At 38.9% G+C, this 11,459-nt stretch overlaps 1 protein-coding gene across 1 annotated transcript in view; it reads left to right on the top strand.

The window, feature by feature from the left end:
* The window catches only part of LOC122986457 (paired box protein Pax-6-like), a 44,170-nt gene extending 33,055 nt beyond the window's left edge, over nt 1-11,115 (top strand). Inside the window, exons 9-11 of the mRNA XM_044357748.1 lie at nt 369-478; nt 3,059-3,200; nt 10,089-11,115. Coding sequence (XP_044213683.1) covers nt 369-478; nt 3,059-3,200; nt 10,089-10,174 — 338 coding nt within the window. The 3' untranslated portion in view covers nt 10,175-11,115. The remainder of the gene's footprint in view (nt 1-368; nt 479-3,058; nt 3,201-10,088) is intronic.
* The last annotated feature ends 344 nt before the right edge of the window (nt 11,116-11,459 follow it).

Here is an 11,459-nt window from a genome sequence, read left to right on the forward strand (position 1 = left end):
TATCCAACTTGTTGATCACAGTAGTCTTGCTCATTAAATATGATGGTTATGAATGGCATTCTCAGCCCTGGATATTGTCATGTGTAGCAATCCCAACTCCAACTTGATACTGACTCTTAAGGCCAGTTTAGGAGTTGGGCAGGTGGAGGTGTGGTTCAATCCCTGACTCCTCCTGTCCACATGTCGAAGTGTCCTTGGGTAAGATACTGAACCCCAAATTGTTCCCGATGGTTGTGCCAGCATCTTGTGTGTGAATGTGTGAATGAGCAGTAGGAGCATTATAAAGTGCTTTAGTTAAAAGCACTAATATAAATGCAGCCATTTACCATTTTCTTCATTCTCTCCATTCTAAATCCCTGTATTTCTAGTGTCCTTCTCATCAGGATCCATGTTGGGAAGGTCAGATCCAGTCCTGTCTAACAGCTACAGCCTTCCAGCCATGCCAAGCTTCAGTATGGCTGCCAGTTTGCCCATGCAAGTAAGATTATTTTAAAAGACAACACAAGAGACACCTGCACCACCACCCCTGACAGTAAAGATGACACATGTACACAGAGGCTCTGGCAAAAGAATACAGAGTTATCCAGCAAAGACATTCAGCCTGTCTCAACTTTTGCCACAACATATGGTCTCATATGTTGTGGCCACTGCAGTGGCCAATCAAATACAAGCAAGTGCAAATTCTTAATAGACTGCTTTGTGATGTGTGCATGTTATTGACTCTTTACCTTATGATTGTCGTGTTGGAGAATAAAACAACTCATGCCATGATGAACTTTCCACTTGTAACATCCAACTTCATATTATAAACAGTTGTGCAGCGTTTTGGTGTCTGATAAGCTTTCAAACTAGTAGATGTACAATATTTCTTAAAGTGGACTTCCTGCATTCTATGTCATCATCTCACCTGTAGCTGTAGGCAATGGCCCATACCAAAGCAGCACCTTGTATGATTTTATTGCAGGGCTGTTTTTCATCTGAAAACCTGTCAACTGGAACCAGACAATCTACATGTTATCACCTGTTGTGGGTATTCGGGATGGATCTGAGACAACTACAGCTGTGCCAAAAGTTTTGAGAATGACACAAATCTGCTGCTTCAGTTTTTATGATGGCAATATGCATATACTCCAGAATGTTATAAAGAGTAATCAGATGAATTGCAATTAATTGCAAAGTCCCTCTTTGTCATGAAAACAAACTTAATCCCAAAAAAAACATTTCCACTGCATTTCAGCCCTGCCACAAAAGGACCAGCTGACATCATGTCAGTGATTCTTTTGTAAACACAAGTGAGAGTGTTGACGAGGACAAGGCTGGAGATCACTCTGTCATGCTGATTGAGTTAGAATAACTGACTGGAAGCTTTAAAAGGAGGGTGGTGCTTGAAATAATTGTTCTTCTTCTGTTAACCATGGTTACCTGCAAAGAAACACATGCAGTCATCATTGCTTTGCACAACAAGGGCTTCACAGGCAAGGATATTGCTGCTAGTAAGATTGCACCTAAATCAACCATTTATCAGATCATCAAGAACTTCAAGGAGAGAGGTTCAATTGTTGTGAAGAGGGCTTCAGGGTGCCCAAGAAAGTCCAGCAAGCACCAGGACTGTCTCCTAAAGTTGATTCAGCAGCGGGATCGGGCAGCACCAGTGCAGAGCTTGCTCAGGAATGGCAGGAGGCAGCTGTGAGTGCATCTGCACGCATAGTGAGGCGAAGACTTTTGGAGGATGGCCTGTTGTCAAGAAGGGCAGCAAAGAAGCCACTTCTCTCCAGGAAAAACATTAGGGACAGACTGATATTCTGCAAAAGGTACAGGGATTGGACTGCTGAGGACTGGGGTAGAGTCCTTTTCTCTGATGAATCCCTTTTCCGATTTTTTAGGGCATCCGGAAAAAAGCTTGTCTGGAGAAGAAAAGGTGAGCGCTACCATCAGTCCTGTGTCATGCCAACAGTAAAACATCCTGAGACCATTCATATGTGGGGTTGCTTTTCAGCCAAGGGAGTGGAGTGAATAAAGAATGGCACCAAAACATCCTCCAAGAGCAACTTCTCCCAACCATCCAAGAACAGTTTGGTGATGAACAATGCCTTCTCCAGCATGATGGAGCACCCTGCCATAAGGCAAAAGTGATAACTAAGTGGCTCAGGGAACAAAACATCAAAATGTCGGGTCCATGGCCAGGAAACTCCCCAGATCTTAATCCCATTGAGAACTTGTGGTCAATCTTCAAGAGGCGGGTGGACAAACAAAAACCCACAAATTCTGACAAACTCCAAGCATTGATTATGCAAAAATGGGCTGCCATCAGTCAGGATGTGGCCCAGAAGTTAATTGACAGCATACCAGGGTGAATTGCATAGGTCTTGAAAAAGAAGGGTCAACACTGCAAATATTGACTCTTTGCATTAACTTAATGTAATTGTCAATAAAAGCCTTTGACACTTATGATATGCTTGTAAATATACTTCGATATACCATACTAACATCTGACAAAAAGATCTAAAAACACTGAAGCAGCAAACTTTGTGAAAACCAATACTTGTGTCATTCTCAATACTTTTGGCCATGGCTGTAGCATGGCTGACTGTGCAAATGTGCCTCAGTTACTCTTAATATCTCTTCAATGGTTCAGTGGCACATTAGAATGAGAGCTGAATGTCTTGTGGGAGAAATATTCACTTTGGAAATTTGGAAAGAGTTGTTGGGATTTACTGAAGATACTTATTTATAGTTTGGGATTTGTTGTTGCCAGTACCATTTGGCCATTTTTAAAACTCTTTTGCATTGACTTCACTCAGCCATGGTGGTTGCCACTTAAGTAAATTGTTTAAAAAGTCTGAATAAAATTTAACCCTCATATAGCTTGTTCCCATAACCCTCCCCATGCAGAAATAAGGGCTATCAGTTGGGTGATTCATTATTAAAGTGAAGTGACCTCACAAAAGTGACCATCATAGTTACAAGGCTGTTATTCTAATATGACACCTACTTTACCTGGTGGTGAATAGCTCATCAAAGTGTTAAATGCTTTAATGGGTGACATTTATATTTTCAGGCATCCAGTCAGACTTCTTATTCCTGCATGCTGCCCACCAGCCCAAGTGTAAATGGAAGAAGCTATGAGACATATACCCCTCCACACATGCAGCCACACATCAACAGCCAGTCAATGCCCTCCTCTGCAACATCGTCAACAGGTAGGAAGTTACTAACTGCCTGCTGTTTGATACTCTTTATTCCCTCCTCTTCTCTCTGTCAGCACTGATAGGGTGCATGTAGATACCTAGTGAAATAGAGACATGGCAGGAATTAATTCTGATATTGTTTGTGTAAGAAATAGCAATATAACATCCTCTGTCCTTAGACCCCCGATTTGAATAAGGGAAAACTGGACAGATGTGCAGTAGATGCTGTGTGTATAGAATAGAACAAGAAAGACAAATTACAAAATACAGCATCGAACAGGATAACAAAATTATAATGGATTTATAATATATATGAAGAATGTGATAAAAAGGATGCCAAGCAGCCCCCAGTTTCCACCAAAACAGAACAGGACCTGAGCCATGTGACTTCCAGCACCATGGAGACCTGGCAGGAGGACAGACTACACATGTGCGCAGGGGAAGCTCACATCACACCATTCACATACACGGGAGCAAAGACTAGAAAAGACATTATTCACACAGGAGAGAGAGAAGGTTAAAGACATCATTCAGAGAGAGAGACATGAGGTGAGGCTGAACTCCTGTAGGATGGGAAACCAGATCCAAAACCTCAGGAAATGGCAGCGACAGCCAGGGAAGCAGAATGGATCCAGGAAAGGTGCTGGTCCAGCAAGAGACACCTGAGAGACAAGAGAGGACGGGGAGAAAAAAGGGAGAGAGGGGGAGAGAAGAGAGAGTGGCACACAGCTTGGATGCTCATGTGCTTGTGGAAGAATGAAACTTGAGGTTACAGAGATGCAATGGGTATCAGAACAGTTGCAATAATCAACAATCTTGTCAACAGAACAGCTCTTAGTAAATTCATTGAGGCAGAAACCAACCTACTGTGCAGTATAAGGTCATGAGGGACTCAATTAAAGACAGCTAATCGTAGATTAAGGCAAAAAGGTGAGTTTTAAGTTAAGATTTAAATACTCAACAGACCGGGACACAAACTATTTTGTGGCTATGGTGAAATAAATATTTTAGGGCTGGTTAATATGACTGTTCTCATTATAGGTAGGCTACTACTTAATGGTATGATGGCCTAATAACAATATAGGCTGAATATGGACATGGCTGTTGAAACTGTAGAAGTAATCACTTCCCTCCTTACATATTGTACTTAATTTGCAATGGGGTGTTGTTTACTCTTAATGACAATGCACTGATTTGCACAAGCTGTAGTAAAAGAGCCTGTTGCCCTTTTTAACTTTTGGTACACACTGGAGCCCTTCCAAAATACGGATGTAATTTTTAACCCAACTACAAATATTTAAAAAAATCAAATCACTGAATTTGACAATATACTAGACACTGTAATTTCCTCGAAACAAAACACTCTTGGGTAATCTAAACATGGATAGTCAGCTGTGGGAAATGTTAAGTCACCAGGTAGGCAGGTATCCTTAAATCTTTAAAATTGTGTTTGTGGATGCGTACTTGTCTGTAAAGAGTCCAAAAACCCACCTCAGTCTACTTTTGCAAAAGTCCACTGGGCCAAAAGGCTTTGGATCCTTGCAGGTCAGGAGCTGGGTGATTTCACTTCGATCTTCCACTGCTGCTTCGTGCTCTTCAGCAAACTGAATGACAGCTACTGCAGATGACAGAAAAACAAAAATATTTTACCATTGCTGTCTGTGTAATAGCCAAGTTATGATCAAAACATGCCTTTTTAAGACAAACACAGGAGTAATATTTTGTAGAACAGGTTACACCTAACAAGATTTTAATTACCTATGCTAAGACACTTTTAAAGACATCTTAATAGCAATCTTAGCAATCATAGGGGAAAATGCAAATAAAAAGAATGTAAAGGAAATAGGATATGATGTAAAATTGTTGATGAGCAATACCTTTTGAACAGACTCTAGCTATGTCATTGTGTCCGTCTGATATTCAATGGTGAACATATAGTAGAGTGTGAAGAGGACAGCCAAGGTTGTGGTGAAGTCAGGTCTCCATCAACAGCATCCATTTTGTCATACACAAGATATGTACATAATGGTATCTGCACAGTGGTGGCTGGTGACTCAAAAAATTGGGGAGGACAGGAGGAAAACCAACATTGAATGTTACAACAAACCGTATCCAATCATTTTCCCTAACCCGATGAAATCGGAGAGGTGGGGGGCAATTTTATATGCCAATAAAACAATTTCAAAAACAAAAACCCCTGAGTGGTGAGAAGGCTGCTTCTTTAAAGACATCTAGCATATACATATTGTTTCTAAACAAAGAAGTACTCATTTTAGCTGTGGAGTGATTCAGATGTGTCATTTTACCAACAAAGTTAAATACAAATTTATACTATTGTTCTATTGTGACAACAGATTCATGTTCTCATCAAAAACAGACATTTCATTTCACATTATTTTTCCTATGTATTTTCTTAGTATACAGAAATATATAAAGTACCACACTAAAAACACTAAAAACATTCACAGATCTTAGATTGTATGTTTTCATCAAAAAGTGTTAATGCATGTATCGAATACATGACTTACAAACTCTTATCTGTATGCATGACATACAAATTATAGCCTACAAAGACATATAAACACTTGTTATTCTAGTTACCTTAAGCTTATTACTCATTATATGGCTGAGCTTAAAAATGAACAATGAATAAATTGTCACAAGCAAGCAGCCAGTCTTCCCGCACACTCATTCACAAATCACACAAGGCAAGGCAAGGCAAGTTATAGCACATTTCAACAACAAGGCAATTAAAAGTGCTTTACATAGAGACACAACATCAAAAACCACTCAATTAAAAACTGGATCACTTTCAAATGAATGATTGAGTCCAGACAGCTTACTGTAACTTCAACAAGCAAACTACCTACAGCACATTATATGATCTCTGCTGCATTCTTATTAAGGAGATAAATTCACACAACAGCCACAGAGAGACATTTAACCATCAGAGAAGCGACCAAAGAGACAGAGAGAGAGAAGCTGTATCTGACTCATGTTATCTGATGTCTTCTTCCTTCTTTCATGGAGATGAAGTATCCATGTCATAATGTCCATTTGTGGCTGTTGGTCATCTTGTTAGTTAACAGAACTTTGTTGCTGCTGGTTAACCAGTCTGATGTCATTAGCAACAATGACAAATAAGCTAACTCTCCTGGTTGTTTCATTTAAATTATGTTGTTAACTTTCTATTGTTGTTGAGAGGAGTTCACTTCAGAGCAGTGGTATGTTGGCCTGCAGCACATCACCATAGTCCTGCTCTGGACAGCTGAGGCAGTGAGGCCTGAGGCTGCGCCTGCAGAGCGGAGCTCTCCAGCGACTCCCCAGTGGTGTTGTGTCACTGCTGCATCGCCCAGTCCAAATCCATTCTCCCGTTAGCTTAACAACAGTCCTTAACAGTCCCTCAGGGCTGCTACAACAAGCCAACTGTTGCTTGGCTAACAGAAGCAGCTATCTACTGCACGAAAAAAGAAGTGAAACGTAACTGCTAAATCTGAAAAAAGGAAATTTGGACTATCAGCTTTACCGCATACAGTTGTAAAGATTTGAAGATGAAATTTGGAAACTATCGTTGGTCTAATGTAATGTCAATATTGTATTCTGGTTGTTGATTGGCTAGGGAGGATGTCCTCCCTTGAGGCATCATTTTATGTATTTTGGCCAATCATAGATTAGCATGAAAAAAATATTAAATTGATATAAGAGATCAGACCCTGAGGAGGCCAGCAAGAGCCTGTCCTACTATTTTCTATAGTAGTATAATGTTTACTGTGATTGTCTACAGTAGTATGTTTACAGTGATTTTCTGCAGTAGTGTGTTCATTACTGCATTACTGTGATTTCTACAGTATCATGTAGAAAATCACATTACCATACTGTGAAAATATTCAGAGTAATTAACTGTGCAGAAACACAGTAAATTACTGTGGATTTCACAGCCCTTTTTTTACAGTGTAGGTAAAAAACTTCCAGTTTTCATTTTCACCATTTACGTTCCAGTCTCCTGCAGTCCCACTTAAGAGTATGTGTCTCTTCATTAAACCAGAATGTAAACCTTTTTAGTTGAATAGTTCTGGTAGTAAGAGGTGACGCTAAATCCAGGGGACTAGAGAGAGTCACATATAAGTCACTAGTGAAATTTTCAACAGAGCCTGTCTCTGCAGTGAAAGGAACCAAGACTTCAGGCAACTGCTGACCAAATGTAGCTATAGTAGATGGACCAATGTGATGAGTGGTAAATACATCTGTGCCAACACTAACAGGACAGGCCAATAATGCTTCAGATTTAATGAGAACACAGCCATCTGACACAGCCTTATTGAGATGAATACTGAAATCACCAAGAATTAGAATCTCATCTGAATGAATGACAAGATCTGAGATAAATTCTCCAAATTCTTCTAAAAATTGCAAATAAGGGCCAGATGGCCGATAGAGTATCACAATGTTGTATGAACAGAGTCTGTTCGTGGCTGAGGTCAATGGACTTAGAATAAGAGCCTCAAATGAGTTGAATTTAGTGTCAAATTTGGAGGTTTAACTGAAAATAGACATATATTTACCCCCACCTTGTTTATTTGCACCAGCTACATGGGCATAAGTATAGTTAGGTGGGGAAGCTTCATTTAAGGGAAGGAAAATATTTGGTTTAAGCCATGTTTCACATTAATACAATCATATCAAAACTATGTTGAAGAATCAGATAATTTATTAGTAAGGCTTTGGTAGACAGTGATCTGATATTTATAATAATTTAAACATCTTGTTGCAGTGATCAGTGGTAGGCAGAACTGTTTAGCTCCCACTAGATGAAATATTAATTGAAATTAGACACCTTGTACTATCAATTGACAGTTTGAAGACCTGTGCTTTGGATGGTGGTCACACTTTTGATTACATTAGATATTTGGTTCTGTAGATTAAATGAGTATTAGGTGCTTTTTTGCACGTTTCACTACCACTAGTGGTAAGGATGATTATTAGTTTATTGTGATCACAAATTTTCGGAAGGAGGGTCCAAAGGGTCAACAGATAAATCTGACGGGTCATGAGATGATTAATCGGAGAGGAAAAAAGAAAAAAATAAACTTCTGATAAACGAATCTCATTCCAGTTGTTGGACTTTTTCTCTAATCTTTGATTTTTGGTGAAATATTGGATTATTTTAACATTTCTTGAAATGAAACCATGTGAGAGATTTAGGGGGAAAAAATTACTATTTGGTGGGGCTGTTAACAAATCATAAACATCTGAAATGTGATCCCGACTACACCCTGTTTTGTAAGATGTCAAAAGCCAAAAAGGTTGGAAACCACTGGTTTAATCTTGTTATATTATCCATTGTGTTAAATCTTCATCTGAAAAGTAACTAAAGCTGTTAAATAAATGTAGCAGAGTAGAAAGTACAGCATTTCCCTCTCAAATGTAGTGGAGTGGAAGTATAAAGTAGCATCAAATGGAAATGTTCAAGTAAAGTACAAGTCCCTCAAAATTGTACTTCAGTACAGTACTTGAGTAAATGTACTTATTTACCTTCCACCACTGTAATCTATGCTGTGAGAAATTCCCTGGCTAGATACATTAACTAAACTAGTTGACTCCACATGTGCACTAGTTTTAAACCTAAACTAAACTAAAAAACTAAATGTAGACACGTGTCTATATTTCCAGATAAAAGAGCTGTTTTGTTCCCAGTAGGGTGAACGTGTTTTTCAGCAAACCAGAGACAATTAATTGATGCTGACACATCTTTCTGGCCAACTCAAGCATCCTGACTAAGCTATCTTTTGTGATCTCTGACTGCTTTTCATCCAAACATTACTGGTGCTGACATGAATGACAATGTTGTTGAAAGTAGTGGTGTTGTGTGCCTGGGTTACCTGATTCTCCCTCTGTGATGCCAGCACCCTCAGATTAGCACAGAAAGCACAGAAAATAACACAGTAAGATAAATGAAGCGGTTAGAGCAGAATATAGAGAAGGAGAGAGTCTAAGAGTGTAAACAGAGGTGATTGATCTCACAGAGGTCTGAAGCACCGAGTTGAAAAGACACTGAAAGAACCATAACATAAAGAAAATTCATCCATGCATTTCCCAAACTATTAATTCTTTTATGGTTGCAGTTACTGTAAAAAAATGGTTAAACTTATCTTACTTAAAGCTGCTCAAGGAGAAATTTTAGAGACACATTGAGAGCATTAGATAGGTTAAATACTTGAGCCCTCCCAAAAATCTTAAATCCTAAACAGGGGTTAAATCTGAACTGTCACATAGCAATTCTTCAGTTACTGGAGCATCAAAGACAAATTACTGACAAAATAGAAGACTGTTCACCCACCTGAAAGCTTTGATTATCAGCACAAAACATAATGTTGTGTGTCATGTTCAGCAACATTCCATCAAATGGAAATATTGTAAATGCATTGTGCATCTTTTTATACATGTTTTAACCAAAATTCAAAATTTCATGTTTGTTTTTGGAGTCATACTGTGGTGTCTCCACTAGTATGTTAAATAAAGTTCTGTGGTTCTGTACAATGCTTAGCTGTACGCCACATGAGTTTGTGAAGATGAAAGGTCCAGCAGAGGTTGTGCGATTAAAACTAAAACATGAAAACAGACAACTTCAAGAAAGTATATAAAAATAAACTTGGATCAACTGATCTTAAATTATACTTGAACTCAGATTAATTAATTGTTTGTTGGTGCAACCCATCTTCCATCCTCTTGAACCTCGGCTTTCTCTTAGCTCTTTCCATGACATCTGCAGTTTCTTTTGTTGTAATGCAGTATGGAATGACTCTCATTGCCTGCATTGTCTTTGCCTTAATGTTATATGCAATAAAACATTGTGTTTGTTGTGTCATAGCTGTCTTGACCTATTTGTATTTCTTTTACCAGGTCTGATTTCCCCTGGTGTCTCAGTTCCAGTCCAAGTTCCAGGAAGTGAAGCCGACATGTCACAGTACTGGCCACGTCTGCAGTGATATCGTCTCTTACAGCAGTGGCTCTTGCCTGCAGTGATCATCAGCAGTGACTGCAGTAACAGGACTGTATGAGTCATCAACGTATGACCCATCCCTACTCCACAGCTTGAATGTCATAAAAGGACCTGTCATTGTCACTGAAGCAGACTGCACCACAGCAAATTAATAAGGAGGAATGACTGCTTGCCAGAGAAAACTTTCAAACCAAAATCTTGAGACAAACAAGACAGATGGAGTTTGGATACAATTCCTTTTGAAGGACTTCTACAGTATTTACTGGTTACTATAAACCAGTGCAACTTCAGCTACAAGTGGATCAAAGGTCTTGAGGAGTTTTCTCTCCACATCATCTCCATCAGCTGCCATTCAATGTCTGACTTCTGAGGACACTTTGGCACAAGCTGTAGCCCGAGCTGTACTCAAGAAGCTCAGGAAGGTGGACTGTCCTTTGGTAACAGTAAACTCCAGATAGGAAAGAACTACTTCATGTCCATTTGGACATTCTGTGGGAAGACATATTACCTCCACTTTCAGTTCCTAATTTATATCATGTTACTGTTTTTTGCAAAAACAAAGATGCTGACTGAAATGTTAAAGGAAGAACTTGAAGTGAACTGTCTGCTATAAATTTGTTTCATCAGCAGATTCCAAAAGCCCTGGCCTAGAATGTGTACAGAACTTTAGAATATGGTGATATGTGTTTGGTATTGTAAAAATCCTGACATGGTTTGAACTGCTAACTGGCATGGATTCTGATCTTCAACTGAAAAACTATGTGTGTTTGTTTTAATTCCAAAGTTGTTATGTCTATCAATTTTACAGTAAACCAACTTTTGAAAGACTGGAAGCAGAACCAACAACTGGCTAGCTTATAAAGAGTGAACATTAGATTGTGTCTTGGGTATAAATCTGTTTCTTATTTCAAAGTGTAAAGTATTTGTCTTCTCCAGTGATCTGGGAGGGTTTCCATAATAAAGTTATTTCAATTATAATCTTTGTTACATTTGATATAACTGCTATGAAATTATTAAGTTTTGCATTTGCCAAATGATCCCTGGTGCACCTGAATGTGATAAAGAGTGTACAGTATGACGATTTTCAGTAATCCAGGTCATAGACGCATATAATAATTACAAAAGAAGTGGATTTTTGGTTTTAGTCTTAAAGATGTTATACTGCTCCAGAAGGATCACTTCTACTGACAGGTGAGGAGTCCCAGGTATTAAAACTATCTGGGTCATTCAAAGTCTGTCATATGACAGTTCAATCAGGAGAGACAAGTGAA

Source organism: Thunnus albacares, chromosome 7, assembly GCF_914725855.1.
Source record: "Thunnus albacares chromosome 7, fThuAlb1.1, whole genome shotgun sequence".
Classification (NCBI taxonomy): domain Eukaryota; kingdom Metazoa; phylum Chordata; class Actinopteri; order Scombriformes; family Scombridae; genus Thunnus; species Thunnus albacares.